General features: G+C 32.2%; 2 protein-coding genes across 2 annotated transcripts; both read left to right on the top strand.

Annotated features, from left to right (window-relative positions):
* Window positions 1–310: 310 nt before the first annotated feature.
* Window positions 311–14,295, top strand: LOC140058950 (ras-related protein Rab-40C-like). Its single transcript, XM_072104748.1, has 5 exons — window positions 311–799; window positions 5,712–5,772; window positions 7,471–7,609; window positions 8,117–8,339; window positions 9,381–14,295. Exons 1-5 carry the CDS (start codon window positions 619–621, stop codon window positions 9,614–9,616), a joined length of 840 nt encoding a protein of 279 aa, XP_071960849.1. The 5' UTR covers window positions 311–618; the 3' UTR covers window positions 9,617–14,295.
* A 687-nt stretch (window positions 14,296–14,982) lies between these two features.
* LOC140058939 (thymidine kinase, cytosolic-like) lies at window positions 14,983–19,122 on the top strand. The gene is made up of 7 exons (XM_072104737.1): window positions 14,983–15,137; window positions 15,512–15,543; window positions 15,752–15,865; window positions 16,507–16,600; window positions 16,790–16,879; window positions 18,696–18,815; window positions 18,922–19,122. The coding sequence occupies exons 1-7, from the start codon at window positions 15,048–15,050 to the stop codon at window positions 19,120–19,122; spliced, it is 741 nt and encodes a 246-aa protein (XP_071960838.1). The 5' UTR covers window positions 14,983–15,047.
* The last annotated feature ends 876 nt before the right edge of the window (window positions 19,123–19,998 follow it).

Here is a 19,998-nt window from a genome sequence, read left to right as displayed (position 1 = left end):
TTTTTTTCTTGAGAAGGGTCAATTAAAAGGTCAATCAGTCGGCCATTGAAAAGAAGTTTTTGCTGTTTTGTGAATAAACTCCTGAAGTATTTCAACTTTATTATACGTATTTAGTCATTAAGATTTGACATGAGGTGTTTCACATTTTTATAATTTGTTTATTAGTAAATATCACTTATAATTTTGTATTGTGATCGTCGTAAAACGAGAAATTTAGGCAAAATATTTTGGGCGTTCTGTGTTTTGCGAAATGAAAAACTGTACGCGGGATACATTGAGCTGTGTGTCGTGTGGATAGTAGGGGGAATTGAAATCGAGACATTAAAATCGAGACATTAGATCAGTCTTTTTTATTTCAACTTCAAGAGTATCTAACTATCAGTATGTGGTAATTGTTGAATTACGTATAATTTATTATAAATAGAATAAGGCTGTGCTTTTAGGCCATCAGAAGTGGAATTCAAAAGAATGGGAGTTGCCATTTTTTACTAAAAAAGAACCAAATTAATTCAAAGTAGGAATAGGCCTACCTACTGTACGTACCTAGCCTAGGCCGGATTAGCCTAAATTATCTTGGAAGATACATTGGTTTAATAGTTGTAAGTACAACTTAACACAATGGCTAGTGTACGAAGTGTAACTGTGCACACATCAAATCAAAGCGTTCGTCCACATTCTCCTCGTTCGTATGATTATCAACTTAAGTTTCTTCTCGTCGGGGATAGCGATGTAGGAAAAGGAGAAATACTAAACAGAATTCAAGATGGCACACCAGATTCTTCGTTATATATGAGTAACGGTAAGTTCTCAATAAATATTTTAATGTAAAAGTTGCCAATAATTGCTTGTTCTACAGTAACTTAGCATCAGATCTTTTTTCGACAGGTTTATCATAACTTTTTATTCAAATGTAAATGTTATGTGTTACTGTGTTGGTATATATAGCTACCTATGTGATCATTATATAATATAATATAGTGGTTTTTTTTCAAATTCAGGAAAAAATATATTGGTAAGTTTTGTCAGTAAAATACCAAAGAACTTTTGTTTTTAAAGGGTCTGACTATTCTATGAAATGGTGGTTTTGCTGGTACCTGTTTAGGCTAAAATGTTTAAAATTTCTGAAAATCTATCAATATCATAATTTAATCCAAAGGTAAATAACCAAAACAAATCAGTGTCTGGATCTCAATGGAGATACTGTTAAAAATAAGCAAAAAGCTAATATCAAAATCATAGTTAAAAGAAGGGCCTGGCTTCAGAAAAAAATAATTCCTTTGTCAATGTATGGAGTACTAATAATTACACATGGTCAATGTCAGGTCAAATGGCCGAGCGGTTAAGGCAGGGGCACCGTTTACCGTACCTAAAGAGCCAACAACATCGGCAAGGGTTCGAGGCCGATTCGCTCTTAGTTCTGGTGGTGGAACAAGTCTTCTTGGATAAGGACTATAAACCGTAGGTCCAGTGTAAACAGTTATAACCTGTGTGCACTTTAAAGAACCCAGTTCATTATACGAAAAGAGTAGGGTGTTACCCCGGTGAACTGGTTCACAAAATAGCCCCTGTATCAGGGGGATTACCACCTGTCTGATAGGACAGTGATTAATTCACTATTGGTAATCCTTGGCCGCATTGCCTAAAGACATAAAATAAAATAACAAATAATAAAAATGATACAATTAAACTATAGTTTTTTAGTAGATATTTACAGTAAGCAAACATGTTTGTTTATAAAAAAAAACTTTAAATTGCATAGAAATGTCACATGATCAACAGATTCAAAGGAAATTACACAATAATGAATCATCATGTTTTGCTGGTTTTCATATTTTCCATTTATTCCACGAACATTTTCGGCAGTTTATTTATTTCAACAACAATATTTTACGAGGGTCGTCCATCCAGCCGAAGCTGATTATTAGGGACCATTGCAAAAATTCAATATGACAAGACATAAACATGTAACAATTAAAATGAAATACAGTACAGTAGCTATAACACTAGTAACTGTACCTTGTATTGCTATACAGATTATTATATCCATGAATACTGTAGTTTAGACAATAATCCATTTATCTTTCCTACTACTCGGATTTAAGATTTATTTTGTCGGTTAATTTACTAATCAAAATGTTCAAATGAATTATTTCACTATAGATAACACTAGATTTGATAGATTAAATTTAAAAATATCGTACATCATTACTTGATATACAATATTGTAATTACTTATTTGTTGTGAATCAAAGTGAAACAAAATTAAATGATTATTAATTTATTTTATGGTTTTATATTTAAATCCAAAGGCAAATTACTGAAATAATGACAAAGCTGTAAATATCGGTGGCTGAATCTCAGTGGAGATACAAAATAAAACAAGCAAAAACCTAAATCAAAATGATAAACAACACTTAATTTCTAATATTTATTTTTTTATTTACTTAAAATACAGAAAATCATAATCTTTAATAATTTCAAAATACTTTAACTTGATATTCAGATGGAAATGAATGAAAACTTCACTTGAACAAAATCAGCAGAGTTCTACTTTTACTCAATGTGACATTTTGTTTTCTTTAATTCCAAATGTCTGTACGTGTTATTACTAATTTGAAATCACTGTGAAATATCAAGAAGCACGTTTCTTGCTCAAATATCGTTTAAACATTTATCGTAATCCCTGGAGCCCTTTGTTGTTTGCTCTGTACATGCAGCCTGCCATCATACTCATTTTCTTTATTCAGCAAGATAATTCCTACAACATTTAATCCAATATCGTAACTGTATCTTAAAGGAACTGTGTAAAAAAAGAAATAAAATGTTGTGAGGTAAAATCAAAGTGTTTGAAATATCTGTTCCCAGAAGACCACTTGTAGTGGCACGCGTAGCCAGTCATCAGAAAACAAAACCTTTTATTTTTTTAAGTTGAACTTGACGAAAAACAAAAATGTCTCTTTAATTATTTACAGTATTATAGTACTACATTATAGAATTAAAGAAATATACAGTAGTATAGTATAAAAATATCATATATTTCTTTATTACTATATTTAATCAGTAATTATTTATGTTTTATACTGTCTGCTGGAATAGTACCCCTATAACACTACAGTTTTTTAGTTTGTCTTCTAGGCATTAGAGGTATACAGTACATTAGTTGACTCGGCTGGCGTATAATTGTCCGAGGGTACTTTTCCCAGGAACTGTCAAGGAAAAATTGTCACGGGATGGGGAGTAGTCTAGTGGTGCTAGAACCATCACAGTATACAGTTTTTTTTTAGTAGTATACAGTAATGTTAGTACTGTATACTGTAATAGGCAATACCTGATTTGCGTATGAAACTTGATATAGATTTATTATATAATAAAGTCTTATTAATGTAGGAAGCTTATATGACTTGTTTGTTACAGTGTTTTCCTGTTTATTGACCTTAACTAGTATCTTTGTGGTAGATCTTTGTCCTTGTAAAATGACTGCTAATAATACCACATTCCTTCTTCAGTCTGCTGTACCTGTACAGTACCTGTGAACAACACACTTTACTGTAGACAGTTATAAAATACTGTACATCTTGTAGTTTTTTTTTACTAGTCATATTTACTTCTACCTGTAGAACATTTTCAAAATCCTTCTTCATACTGTACACAGGAGATTACAATAGTTGTGTCTGGTAGTTATTTTAATTCAACTTAAATTGTTTACACTTTTTTCAATTGTACTCTATACAGTATAAAGACATTAATTTTTTGTTATACAAATTTTTCCGAAATTTCAATTCAATTACTAACAATAATGAGTTTCTTAATTTTCATTATAAAAAATATATGACGATCGTCTTATTTTTAATTCTTGTGTAAAACAAACATTTTCTGATTAATCTTAACTGTTACTCTATCCTACGCAATCTGTATAGTATTTCGTTCAATTAAGATTTCGATCTAAAAGAAATGTCTATGTCTGTAATAAGATCATCTTGTGTACCATATTAGTCCTCCTTTGACATCAATCACATTCTATACATCTACTTATTGCTGCTGTTTATCATTGATATATTGCGATTTGTTACTGCTTCTTCCATGTTAGACATTCCAGTGTTCTCCGGAATCTGGTTTTACCAGGAAGATTTACAAGATTAATTTTGCTCTGATCGGTAGTAAAAATGGTGCAATCTATACAAAGATATGAAATATACACTTATCGAAAAATGTACGTTGATAGATGTAGTGTTCAGGAGTGTCTAAAGAAGACATTTCACCAAAAAAAAACCTTTCTTGCAATTTTTTGATTTAATTAAATGTCTAAATCTCATGGACTAAGTACTGTACTAAGTCAAGCTATTAAACTATTAAACAAGAGCATTCAGAAGTTAACATTACACTACAGTATATGACATTTGATTATATATATATAGGTAACTTTATTCCAAAAAATGTAACAAAACCACGCACTGTGGATTTACAAAATCTGATACGTTCTTATATGCATGCCTCCTACAACAACAAAAAATATAAAATAATGTAAAAATAAAGATTCAAAATAACAAAAGCCACTTATTTCTGTTGCTGGCAATCTCACGCAAATTAATTAAGTTATTAATAATATTATATATACCTAGGATTTGGTACAATGCTTAATTGTCAAGAATTTATTTCTAAATTGGAAGAACACTGTTGCATGTTTAAAAAAAAACAAACATGGAGGTAAAAGTGAAATATTTCTCTTGTATTCATTTCTATACTGTAGCATTATTTGTTAACATGAATGTAGTGAATTGTTTATACCTCCATTGAAAATACAGTGTAGATTATACAGTATTCACAATATTTGGTAGTAGGAAATTAGTGGGGGTTTTCCATTAGGACACTGTGATCATTGTACTCATCACTGGCATTGTGTTTACATCACAATAGCATCCCAAAATAACAATGACAAACTACTAGATTTTTGTAGGTTGTCATTCATCCAAACTAGATTATGTCTGTGTATTGTCATAGCAAAAAAGCTGTGCTTAAGTCCCTATTGAGGAAGTGTGTGCTTACCTTAAATCCTCGGTTTAAAATGTGACTTAGGGTATGGGTTCCTTTCCACTGATGGTGCAAAAACTGCAAGGTGGTGCAAAAACTTTCAACAAAAGCTAATTAACAGAACAAATTCTTAATTAAAATATAAACAAAAATATGCAGAAAAACTTCCTCTATAAAAGTATCATATACTATATTGAATTAAAAAAAAACATATATTTTTTCTTTTTACAGGATAATATCAGGTATAAGATGGAGCACCTGTTTTACATACCTGTTTTATATAGATACAGTAGACTAGTAGTACAGTACTACTGTACAGTATCTATAATAAACAAACTTAATATTTTTAAATAAAAAGGTATAATATAAAATAAGAGTAAATGTAAAATAGATGAACATAAACTTAAAATGTTCTCATAGAATGGTAACAGCAATACAATTGTTTAAATTAATAAAAAATAAATACAATTGATACATTTTCATATGTATTCCTCTTTTTTTGGGGGGGGGGGGGGGGGCGAGAGAGAGGCTATTATTGGTATTGGTTTATCCTGGTAAGCGGCACTCATAAGTCATAAACTACCAACACCACTGTTTGTGAAATGTTATTGTGCAGCATACATTATTCATATTTCTAGCTCTTTCCTAGATGGTCATTGTACATTTATGAATTGATTTTACAGGAGTTGAACATAAAACAACCACTATCTTATTGGATGGAAAACGAGTTCGTCTTCAACTTTGGTAAGTAGTTTTATTCAGTTGTTCAGTTTTTTATGTAACAAATAAAATCATTAAACTTATATTCAAACAATTCAAACTGTAATTTTCTGTCATATTGATAATAATTATGCATATACCGTACTGACGCGGGTATAAGCCCATACTCGGGTATAAGCCCACCCCCGACTTTACTAATTTTCATGAAAAATGAGGCACTCGGGTATAAGCCCACCCATTAATTCGAAGATCTACAGTGTGTGTCGTAATACATTATTTTGTATTTGGCGACGTCCATACACCAAAAATACACCTACCTTTGATCATAACCAAGCTAGGCTAATATACGCTAGGCCATATGAGGCCTACAGTAGCGGTCCTGTTTTGTTTACACTCCATCGCGGTCGAAGATCGCTTCACACACGACGCTATAAGTCGGCAAAACGGAAAACCACTATTTGGTATCGGCTGCCATAAACAAGCTTATTAAATTTCTTTGGTACATTTCCAGGGAACATTTTCGCCAGTGTAGCATAGCAAAAAGCTATACAAAACAACCTTATTGCTACACATTTTGAAAATTGTGTAGCAAAAAATACTATACAAAACTATGTTTCTCGACTTAAAAATCAGTTTGATTAGCAATATTGCTAAACAAAATGTTTAAATGAAAATTTTCCCTGATTTCTATTTAACGAACATTGTATACTTGCTTTTCTGCTTGATAAATTCTTGTTCAATTGATGTTTAAAATAAGATATTCTACGATAAATTACATGAACTATAGGCTATAAGCTTAATTTTGCGACACTCTACACCTCGTGTGTTTAGAGGCAACGTCGTACACGTGAGGGCGCTCGCTCGCATGGTGGAATACACAGTGTACATGTGCTGTTTTTGACGATCTGCATTTTTGGATCCTCGGGTATAAGCCCACCCCCCAAACTTGGCGTGATTTCATGTTCAAGGGGGGTGGGCTTATACCCGCGTCAGTACGGTATATTGGAGTAACAAAATATAGTTACGGTACTGTAATAATAAACTGGAGTAGAATAAATTTTGACATGATCCCTAAAATTATATTCATCTATGAAGGCTTTGAAGCAACTCATCAGCTGATTTTAATATTAAAAGGTTATATTCATATTAAGACATCTTAGTTGGTCAAAGTATTTCTACTAAATATTATGAGTAACAAAGTTCAACACATCCGCCTTATTCAAAGGAAGTTATTAAAGCCTTTAACTGGATGTATTAAATTCCTTATATAGAAATATCAGTAAACCATATGTTTGTAAAGGTAAATAAAGTATAGTAAAATGATACTGTATTTTTAATATTTAAGATATTGTTGCCCTGAATAAACTATTTAAAAATAAATTTTGTTAGGTTATTGTAATGTACTGTATATTTGATCTTAAAAACTTTCAACATTATTGAACTAAAAAAACAGATGTGTTTTTGGTTTAAAAATTAAAACTGTAAAAACAGTTAAACTGTTTATTTTATTTTTATAAGTGAAATTATTGTTTTTGTAGATTTTTTACCAAAAAATGGTAAACTTTGATTTAAAGTGATATTTCATGTTTTTTTGGTATAGTACTTTTTTGATTAATAATAGTATTAGTATTTGTCATATATTACACTGATATTTATAAATGAAGTATATTATACAGTAGTCATCCAAATAACATTTAAATAATATTGTGATTGTCTTTGTAGGGATACGTCTGGACAAGGACGGTTCTGCACAATTCTTCGTACTTACTCAAGAGGTGTCCAAGGAATCCTAGTGGTGTATGACATCACAAACAGGTGGTCCTTTGATGGTATTGATAGGTGGCTTAAAGAAATTGATGAAGTAAGTAAAATAGACATGACGATCAGGGTTAATGTTGCAGTACAGTAATTGTCTGATTTACTGCAGTAATTTGTTGTTCATTGCAGTCTTAGACAATATCAGAAATTTGAATAAAGTGGACAGGGAATAATTTCGTACACAAATTTTGATTAGCAATTTTGTACTGCAAACACATGCAATTTACTTCGAAGATTGCATAGAGATTGTGATGCAATATTGGCAGAATTATTCCCTGGTGAAGCTGTAGCTTGGTGGTTAATTTAATGGCGCAGTATCTTGGTGGGTTACATGATTACCTTCCAATCCCAAGGTCCAGGGTCCAATCGTGAACTAATACAACTCGTTCTATTCCACTCCCTAAGCCCTAAATGAGACTTAGCTTATAAATAAAACATGATATAGTTTAAATGTAATTGACGACTTACTTTCTAATGGATGTATTAAAATAAAAATTAAAACAAAAATATTTATGTATGTGTTTAAAATTTGTTTAATGTATTTTTAAAGCATGCACCTGGAGTACCGAAAATCCTATTAGGAAACCGTCTTCACCTTGCGTTCAAGCGTCAAGTTACAACGATTGACGCTCAGCTGTACGCCTTAAAAAATGGTATGGCATTTTTTGAAGTGAGTTCGCTGTGCGATTTTAACATTCTGGAATCGATGACAGAGTTAGCTAGAGTTGTTCTGAAAAGAAATGGAATGGAACGGGTCTGGAGAACAAATAAAGGTAAAAGAAAAGTCTAATTAGTGTTAAGCTCTGTCTACACTATCAAACTAGTTTGAAAAAAAAAGTGTGATGTGCCCATGTACAGTATGGTACTGATATGTCCAAATATGGTAGTGATAAGACAGCATCATGTTCATATACTGTATCGGCACATCACATTTTTTTGTCACATAAAGTTTAATATTTTGATTGTGCTTCATTCATCATCATCATCATCACTTCTTAGGCCCATTCTCACTATCAATCAATCGTTCAATTTTTAAAGTGCTATTCCTAAGTGCTACCTGTTTATTAAATTTGTCAATGATTTTTATTTTCATCATGCAGTTGAGCTCTTTAATTTTCATGAGTGCCCACGAACATGTTGGTTGCGCAATTGGCTTCGCAAAAAGTAACTTTTCAAACTACTCATTGAGGAAAAAAAGCTATAATAGATTAAGATTTGTTGCAGAAATGGATTTGGAAGATGATAATACAAATATGCACACACATAGGCTAATGCTTTTTATTTGTGTAAATAAATTGGCCTAGTGGAAAACAAGCTTTAAAACTGACTATTTATAGATTTGTTAATACTGTAGATTATCTTGCCTTTTGCACAATGTTGTTATCATTCGTCTTCTAGTGGGAAACATGCTTTAAAACTGACCATATAGATTTGGTAATACTGTAGATTTGGTAATACTGTAGATTATCTTGCCTTTTGCACAATGTTATCATCATTCATCTTCTAGTGGAAAACATGCTTTAAATCTGACCATTTATAGAATTGGTAATACTGTAGATTTTATTGCCTTTTGCACAATGTTGTTATCATTCAACTTCTAGTGGAAAACAGGCTTTAAATCTGACCATCTATTCTCTTTTGTACATTTGGTAATTGATTATTTTGCCTCTTCCACAAATGTTGTTTATCATTAATCCTCAAGTTTCTCTATTATATTATTTATTAGTAATCATAAACATTTACTTACAGTTAGTACAGCAATAAAGTTATTAATTTGATTCTTAAGAAAATTGCTTTTGTCTTTTTTTTTTCAGTTTTGAGTCTGCAAGATTTCTGTTGCCGAGTAATAGTGAACTGTACTTGTACCTATGCTATGGAAAAATTACCTTTACCGCCAACGCTGCGATCACGTCTTAAGTCATTCGCAGATGCTAACCACATGCACCGGTACATGCTACCGCAAACCGACCTGCGCTCGAAGAAACGGCGCACGATTCTCAACCCTTCAGATCCCCCTTATTCACAACGGAAGAGCTGTATTATTTCATGATACTTCTGGCATTAATTAAGTATGTACATAGTTTATCTAATGAGAAGAATATTTAGAATGGAAAACTGAAAAGTGTGCTTCCCATGTCAATATTGTCCTACATCAGTAAATTCATTTTTTACTGCAGTAATTTGATTAATTTATACATCTTTAGCAGTAATTGAATTACAAAGTAAATCAAATAATATATTTAATGTTGTAGTTGTAGTTTGATTACTGCAATTACTATATTATAATTACTGCAGTAGAATTATTTGGCATGATCATGTGCGTTTAAGACTATTTGAGTTTTCTGTAATTCATTTGATAAAACAATTTGTGTTTGATATGAGAAATGGAGCTGTTTAATTAGGTGTTCTTGGTTTACCCTTATACGTAACAAAATCACATGGGATTAACAATGTAATTTTTTATACTCCAGAAATGATATAAAACAGTTATTACTGTATATCAAGTTTCTCAGTTTAGCTATGCTACAAAAATATATCTCCTCTCATCCTAACACTCTCGCCCTGGAGTTTTCAGAATTTGAATTTATCCTCAGTAAGCAAGGCATTAAAACATTAAGATATTCATTGTCAGCATTGAGGTGTGTGTATCTCTATGTAAAAAAACAAAGTGTGCGACCTGTGAGTAATAGATTCTTGTTTAGTTTTTGTACAAGCAAGATTGTTGGTAAACATTGTACTAGTAATGTATAAAAAACAGTCACTTTAAAAACAACGTGAAACCTATGAATTTGATAGACTTTTGATATTGTATCTGCTAAATTGGTATTAAATGTTAATCTGGACTGTAGCCAGTTTTGGGAAGGGGAAGAGGTAAAGAAATATATCTTCAAGAGGGTTTGTCTTGTTGAAAATATAATAAACAATCTACTTTAGTATTGTACTGTAATGATAGCAAGCGTTTATTTTAGGACTTTAGATAAAGGACTGGACGAATGTTAAATCAACCACTATATAGTCCCGATGATAATGAACTGTGCTTAAAAGATTCCTCCTTTGTCTACTCTCCCAAAACAAAAGCTTGCTATTGTAAGCATGTCAAGTTTAGATGATACTAAATTCTTCCGAGTAGAGGATTGTATTTTGTCATACTCATCCTGTGATGTGGTCTTTTAGTCCTTCAATGCACTCAATACTTCTCTCTGCCGTTGTTTGGCTACAAGTCTATGATTTGTACTGTATGTACCTACCCGTGTCCACAGTTATTTCTGCATCAAATATATATACTGCAGTAATTTTTTTGTCAAACAACTGTACAAAACTGTACACAAAAAACTCCAACAATGTGTTATTGTAAACTGTTTAGTAACTACAGTACAGTATACCATGGAGGTATATTATGGTGTATACCTCCATGAGTACAGTAATGTACATACGATATTCATCAAGAAAGCTACAAGTTACTACACAGTGCAGTAAATTCAATTTTGTCACATTTGTTTTGTGACTTCCTCCAGTGTGTTGTGCCATTTGTAGTTTACTCAATGTTGACTAGTAAATGCCTTGAGATTGTCTATATCAATGGTGCCATAGATTGTTTCAGTATATATCGTTTATAGAATTTCTTACATGGTACTTTTCAATTCAGCAGTTCTTCATAATTAAAATATAGTTAAGGCGATTTTTAAAGCAGCAATTTACATGGTGGATAGAGTGGTTTTATAAACAGCATGTGGTTCTTAGCACTAGTAGAAATATAAATGTGAAGATATGATACCCCCATTATATAAAAACCTTACACCTATTTACTGACTTTGATGAAAAACTATTTTGTTATATAAGTCGCAGATGCTATGTAAATTTCTCCAAATTATGAACAAAATTGCCATAGTATATTTTGAAATTTAAGCCAATTTGTAAAAATTAGGTTTGTCCAGGAGAAACAAATAATTGCTAAAACGTCCTAGGCAATCCCTTGATTACCCACTAAAAGTATGTATTGGTGACATTGTGTTAGGATAGGGGATGGGTTTAAACATCTCAGTACACAGGTAATATCAATGGTTGTAAAAAGTAATGCAGTCAACTCTCCCAAACTCGGACACCATTGGGCTGGCCCAAAAGAGTTTTCTTTCCCCGAATGCATGTTAAATATGGAAGAATATTGGACCGTAGGAAAATGTTGGTTTTGGGGGAATTTCTAATTTTATGGTTCCAAGAAAGTTGACTAGTAATTTTCTAGATTTAAATTAGTTGATTGTATATATATTCACTAAACTTATATTTGTTGTATCTAGATATTTCATGACGCTCATTGTTAGTTATGTATGCCATTCAAATTTGTTGTATGGAATTATTGTGTCATATTTTCAAATAAATATTAACATACTTTGATTTGATTACCATGGAAGCAAGTGAAATAATATTTGTATACGCTAAAGCTTTGTCTACACTATCAAACTTTATGTGACAAAAAAATATGATGTGCCCATATATGGACATGATGATGTCATATTACTACCATATCTGGGCATATCACTTCCATATTTGGGCACATCTTTTTTTTTGTCAAACTAGTTTGGTAGTGTAGACAGAGCTTTACAACCCTTACTGGCAATGTAAGTATTGTTTAAACTAATAAGTGTGCTGCAGTAACTGCAGTAGGAATTGTTTCCATGGTTCATTAATAGAGGTGTGTGATTGAAAGTCAAATAAACAGGAGTATGTATTCATCATAAGCCATCTATAGGTTATCAGAGCATATTAGTATTCCTATAATATTTATGTTACGTGCCAGTAATGTAATTCAGGGTTGGGTGTGGGTGGGTATTTGCCTGTTTAGTATCTTATTTAAAAATGGTTTTTACAATTCTATAATAGGGTGTCACATAATGTCACATGTGTTCCCTGTATTATAGGCTATAAGCCCTACTTAACATTAACATAACACGCAGGTGCCACATGTGATGCTGTATTACAGAATTTATCCTATGATACTGGTCATATAATGCCATATAATACAGTAAAGAGAACCAGGTGTTATTTTAAATGTTCAACCCTTCTTTGACTTTGTGTTTAAATGTAAATATTAAAAGTTGTTTTATTTAAAATAATCTTTATATAAGTTATAGATGTATTGTCCCTTTGACTAATTCCAAAAAAATAAAAAATTAAAGAATTCGAAAAAAGGTGGGTCATTTTGAAGTATCATAATAGTTATTAACTATCACCAAAAAATTTTCGAATAAAAAAAAAAAATTTCACTGAAATACAGACGTTTTTTTGTTTAAAAAATAACTTTGACTTCCAGTCAAAGTTTTCAATCAAAACATATCCCATAATGAAACGCGCTTGTTTGGCTACTCTGTATGCATAATCATAAAACTTCCTCATGATCTGTGTGAAAATACCTTCTTAACCGTGACGAGTTTTAAACAATCCTAATTTAGCATATACATAATGCATACTCATGGTTTGAAATCTTTGTTTACTTTCGCTCGTGACGATTTTCCAGATGAAATGTAATCAAACTAATTTACCTGTTAATTACGTAAACTTGTTGTTTTTGGCTCAAATTTTCGACTTAAAGTGAATAACTTTAATATTACTTTGATATGGCCACTTTAAATTTAGAATATTTTGACCTTCATTTTTTTGTGTTTCAAGGGACAATACATCTTTAACAATTAAAATAATATTTTGACTACATTATGTACAAATCATGTGACATGAAATGTTGTAATACTTTAAAAGGTAATTATTGATTTGTTTTTATAGAGAAAATTGATTTCTAATGTGGAATAAGCATAGAATATTTTTGGATAAAACCTGATATATTATTTTATGGTGTTATATTAATGAGTTTACGAAACGAAAACTTCCCCTTTGTTCCTGAATTTCCCTTTTCAAACCAGCATAAAAATTGCTAGAAAATAAGCCTTAACTAATCTAGCTCTTGATGACTCCTCAAATCCCTGATCCCCATATTTGTGACCCTAATTCCTCTTTGCCCCTATGAAATCCTAGTTACAGACTTGATGACGAATGTGTAAAGCTCTGTCTACACTATCAAACTGTGATGTGCCCAAATATGGTAGTGATGTGATGACATCATCATGTCCATATATGGGGAAATCACTTTTTTTTGTTGCATAAAGTTTGATAGTGTAGACAGAGCTTAATAAAGGTAACTGACACTTGAAGGTGCTAGTTTAAATGTTCAACACCATCTTTGTCCTCATGCCATACAGTTTCGTAAACTCACTATTCTATATCCTTTGAATGAATGATGGTAAATTACAACAGAAATAAACCCATTTATCAAGTCATTAACTAATTATCAACATGGTTTTCCTATGTTATCATGTTATGATCAGTCCTTTCATATTAACTATATAACTACTAAAAAGTGGTCTTAAGTAAAGCTTGGTTCCCACGTGGATGCAACACAATGACATGTGAACTAAGTGAATTGGCCAATCACAAAATGATAGGTCAAATTACTTACAAGTGGGAACCAAGCTTAAATGGTGGTCTTGAGGAATGTGTTTTCACCACATCTTATGTATAACCTGTATTCTCTATTATTTTTTAATATATAATGTTTTTGCAATTGCCATAATGATATTAATATTATTTAAATGATTATGTAATTTGTGATGATGGTGATGGAGTAATGATATTCTGTTCAATTTATTATAAGTTGAAATGTACTAGATTATTGAATAAAATGTCCGAAAAAAAAAACAACCAAAATGTTCTTTTCAAAATAATTATTTATTTTATTTATTTCACAACCAACAGCGATGAAACCGCCACTAACAGGTTGAATCTAAACATAATAAACTATAACAATAAATTCAAATAAGCAACAATAACATAAACAAAGATTGGAACATTATAGAGATTTAACAATTTTACCCTTAAATACATTTAAACTATCATAAAATACATCAATATCCAAACAAGTAACAAGCACACTATTAAATGTGTTGGGTAACCGCTGAAAATACCTCGTATTATTGTTACATTTTGTAATTGTTAGTCATTTAGTGCATAATAATGTACACCATTATGTAAGCAATTTTGGATGTGAATGATGAATATTTGTTTTAAATGTACATTTGCTATAATATAAATGATGATGATAAGAGTGTGAACAGTGAGTGGGGTTTTGGGTATTGTATGTGTACTAGCTTATTTAGCACATTTTGATTGGCTCCACCATTTACGGTTGAATGACTTGCGGCAGTGTGACCCTCCCACTTTACTAAAACCCTCCAATGAATGCAAAACACAGTGACTGTCTTTGCATTCATTGGTCCCCTTATTGGCGGTATAGTCGCGCCAAATTGAACAATTTAGCGCCGATCAAATTGGTGGGAACTGACTGATTATCTTTGTTGTTGTACATATATAGCCTAGGCCTAAGCTACATCTAGGTGGTTTTTGCTGTTCCTAATTGTGTTTTTTTGCATTAAATTATGGATTTCACCGGATCAGTGTCTACTCCAATGAATATTACATTATCCCAATCACATAGTAGTAAGCCTAGGAAAAGAGGACAAATACAGGTGAGTCAAACTGCTGTCTAGTGGTGTCAGTCACAGACGGCCTGGCCTAGTAATGAATAGGATACGGCCGGACCTAAAAAAGTAGGCCTAACTAGGCATAGGCAGGAGGCTTTAGGTTAGCCTGGCGAGGGCCCAGAAATCCCTCCCAATGAATAGCCTAGGCCTATCTAGCAAGGTTCTAGCCTAGGCTAGGTAGGCTTAGCTAACTTGACCAATTTTATTATCTGGATCATTATAGTCATTATACTCCAATAAAGCCGGAAAACTGCATCACACTAAACTTGGGCCTCCAGTCCAGAGTTTTACTTTTATTTTAGGCCTGAATTTTATATTTAATTTTCAAAATAAAGACAAAAGCTTTTATTTTTTTGTAGGTAATATTTGGACCGATGTTTTCTGGTAAAACGTAAGTACATAATTATATTTGATAAATTTAAAAAATGTCCATGCATGTCATTGTCAATGATGATGTCATACTCATACTGTAATAGTAGAAATGTTACTATTAAACAAGTTACTAATTTTTAAATGTCAGAATGTATGCGTAATGTATCTTTCCTACTACTATTCATATTGGCAACATTCCTTTATAATAATTTACATTTTTTTTATAGAACTGAATTAGTAAGAAGAATCAAAAGATATCAAATAGCAAATCATAGTTGCCTTCTCATTAAATATATCAAAGATGATAGATACAGCTCAGAAAATATATCAACTCACGACAGGCAAGTACCACACTAAATGGATTACATACATACTCAAAATCGGCCATGTAATTTTAGAAGCCAATATATCTACCTAATCACTAAATAATCAGCTTAAAACTCCTATATAATCGATGTAACCGTACCCCTAAATAATTGATCTAACCCCTAAATATTTGAACTAACCCCTAAATAATTGATGTAACCCCTAAATATTTGACCTAACCCCTAAATAATTGATGTAACCCCTAAATATTTGACCTAACCCCTAAATAATTGATGTAACCCCTAAATATTTGACCTAACCCCTAAATAATTGATGTAACCCCTAAATATTTGACCTAACCCCTAAATAATTGATGTAACCCCTAAATATTTGACCTAACCCCTAAATAATTGATGTAACCCCTAAATATTTGACCTAACCCCTAAATAATTGATGTACAGTAACCCTATAAATAATCAACCTAACTTATAAATACACTGATTGTAGCTCTTCCACTCAATAAAAATAATGTTCCCGATTTCATTGGCGGCCATCAACTATGAATAGTCACCGGATTAAAACAAAGCTCCAAAAACAATTTTTGTATTATGAAAATTGTATGCAGAATGTGAAATTATGACATGTGTATAATCTCTGGTTAATCTTTTGATTTCAGGCATACTTGTCCAGCTGTGGCAGCAGACAGGCTGTATTCGTTATTAGCTCAAGCTGCAAGTTTTGATGTCATAGGAATTGACGAAGGACAATTTGTAAGTTTTTATGAAAATCCTGTTGCATAACATTTCAAAAAATTATCATCTTTTTATCAATATCATATTTATCCTGGCTTAGTTTTGGGTGTTCCATACTTTATGGCCACCTTTATTCCATAAACATCATCCTTATCATATAAATCATTGTAAAATTCATATTGTCAATCAATCAATATTTTTTATTAGTTCACAGATTGTGTAAAATTTTGTGAAGAAATGGCAAATCTTGGTAAAATTGTAATAGTTGCTGCACTAGATGGAACATTTCAACGGAAGGTACATAATTTTCAATTCAATTCAACTTTTATTTCAGACAATTGTCCATATGGTATAATACATTACAAAGATAATAAGATAAAGGCGTCTTCAATTTAGTATTATAACACACATTATACACACAAGTGTAACCTTGCCATTTGAATATGTGTCATGCATTATTTGGATCCATCCTCATATTCAGGTTTGTTTGCACGATTAGAAGAATTGTTGTACAATGCGAGGCTGGTGGCTTCTAGTGCACTTAACTATACTCCGCAGCCAAATTCTGGGCACCGTATTTGGATGGGTCTACGGCCTAACATTCAGTATAGAACAAATAATGAATGTTATTAGGCAAATAGATTTAGAATATTTTTATTCATTGAAAAATATTTGATACATTCCACTCATTTATTTGTATATTAACCAAGCATATTCTATAAGGCCAAAAAAAAAAAATAGTTTGTTTGCTGTCATCCGCCGCCCCTAATTTCGCCAAAAATTTGGGGCGGAAATAAGAAAAAGTTTTTTTTTTACGTTGAGGGCGCTTTAAAAAAAAAGTTTTTTTAATGATTTTTTTTGGCCGAAAAGGTGTAAAAATCGAGTGTGCGAGGATGAAACAATAAAATAATAACGTAGCGTATATTTCGGTGTATAATCGCACTTTTGACACGCAAATTTAACCTCTAAATTAAGGGTGCGTCTTATACACCGAACATAAATGCCTCAACACACAGATATTGCAACCTCGTTGGCTAGGCCTGGGCTTTTTAAGGTAAGGCCTAGGCCTATTAGTATTACTATTAAGTCTAAAGAGTAGGCCTAGCCTAGCTACGTGTACTAGCGTAACAGCAACCTGCTAGTTTTCAAGGCATTTTAGCGTGATTTTGTACTAAATATGATGAAAAGATTTGTTCATTATGGAGCTGTTTTAGGCGCTCCGATAAAATTTCATTTTAAAACGACGTTTACGATTGGAATAGTATTATAGTTATACGCACGACCGTCGTACCCCCAGCGCGAGCGAGCCCTTCTTGGCAACCACATTGTGTACACAGTATTCGACTAGTATATTCTCCAGTTGATTATAGCATAGACCTAGCGTACACACTTCTAGGATACATAGATACTAATCGAATACGATTGTCCGTGAAAACGTGCGCCTCTCGATAAAAGGATCGAGCGAGGCTAGCCCACACACACGTGTCATGCACTCGATGTTGCGGGTGCGAAACTCATTCATAACAAGTTAGAAAGAACTGACGGAATATGGGGGACTTCCCTTCTTGTTGAGGCTGGGCGCGGCCGTCTTATACATCGACGATATACAAAATACCGATATTTTACTCTCAGTTAGGGGTCGGGTGCGTCTTATTATACACAGGTGCGACTTATACACCGAAATATACGGTACACTAACTTCTAAAAATTAAAATATTTAATTAGGCCTGCTAACAACGACCTACTGTGTAGTAGTAGGCCTAGCCTAGGCTAGTTTAGACACGGGGCCTAATGCGCCCAAAACAGAATTAAAGTGTGAAACAAATTATGAATAGATGTTTGAGCTCGTTGTTTTATTCAGTGTGTTTTGTTACTCTCAAATTCGCGAGCAATTAACAGAGAAATTAACTAAATAATTAATTAACTTTTTTCCACCTGCCCCCCCTACCAAAAAAAAAAAATTGACAGCAAACAAACAATTTTTTTTTTTAGGCCTAATGTATAGAGTATTCCGTATGGACTAGCCTCTATTGTATATATTCATTATGAACTAGCCCGAGTAATATACCTCCATCATTCAAAGCATTTTAAAGATACAATTATTATTTTGCAGGGTTTTGGAGAGATCTTGAATTTGGTACCATTAGCCGAGAATGTGATAAAGTTAAATGCTGTATGTATGAATTGTTATCAAGAAGGTTCTTATACTAAAAGGATTGGATTAGAAACAACAGTAAGTAATATTAATAATATTATTAGGTTACTCTATGTTTAGCATAATTATAGGCCCTCAGCCTCTGCTATTTCAAATCAACTAAAACATGCGTTTTTCTAAACAGGTTGAAGTCATTGGTGGCGCCGATAAATACATGGCCGTGTGTCGAGATTGTTTTAATTTGCCACTGTCCGAACATAACAAAGAAAACATATGTACACCTGTAGGCGATGAGAATGAAAAGAAAGCAAAAGTAAATGGGAGGAAGCTATTCGCACAAAGGAATGATGATATGGATAGTCAAGGAAATTTAATAGAGCACTAAGTTGTATGAGATGCAGAACACCTTTAAACCCTAAGTGTCCCCTTAATAGGGGTATCTCCACTGAATATAGGGTTGAATAATAGTGTCAAAACATATTTTCCCTTTCATGGGGAAAGTGTCCCTTTAATGGGGGTGTCCCAAAGGATTGGTTCTACACCAGCAGTGGCTCTCAGTAGCTTGGTTGCATGCCCTACATTCACAAGAATTAAGCTCTGCCTACACTATCAAACTAGTTTGACAAATATATGTTCATATATGGGCACATCACATTTTTGTTGTCACTTAATGTTTGATAATGTAGTGTTCAATTCTGTGTCAAGATGTTTTAGAACAGTACAGCAATTCAGCCTACCTAGTGTTACGAATTGTATTTTCAATTTTTTTAATTAAATTTTATTCTACAATCCATCAGCAACTACATTATGGTTGCTATTGCTGAAATTACTGCAGTAACTGTAAAATGATTCTATGCAACATGCTCAGGGATAACTGTACATATTTTAGAATACATTTTTTTTTAATAATAAAAAAAAAAAATTAAAAAAAGTACACAGCAGGTAATATACAGAATGTAGTACAGTACTGTGTAACGATTAAATTTGGTGAGTGGTGAGCTTTTTTAAAAATAAATAAATAAACATGGTGCCAAGTTCTATTTTATTAAAGTATTTCCACTTAGTATACTATATCAGAAAAAAATGATTTAAAAATAAAATTTAATGGTAGCAATATAGTTGTATATTTTAAATTACCAACACTAATCATCTAATTAAAGAGCAATCACATTGTTAAAATATTAAGCACCGTTTCAGTAGGATCTACATTTTACGTACTCTGATTTTACGTTTTTATGAAACTGTTTGTGTTAATATGTAA

This window comes from Antedon mediterranea, chromosome 1 (genome assembly GCF_964355755.1).
Source record: "Antedon mediterranea chromosome 1, ecAntMedi1.1, whole genome shotgun sequence".
In the NCBI taxonomy this organism is placed as follows: Eukaryota; Metazoa; Echinodermata; class Crinoidea; order Comatulida; family Antedonidae; genus Antedon; species Antedon mediterranea.
Note: the sequence above shows the minus strand (reverse complement) of the source record. Positions and strands in the feature narration are given on the sequence as shown.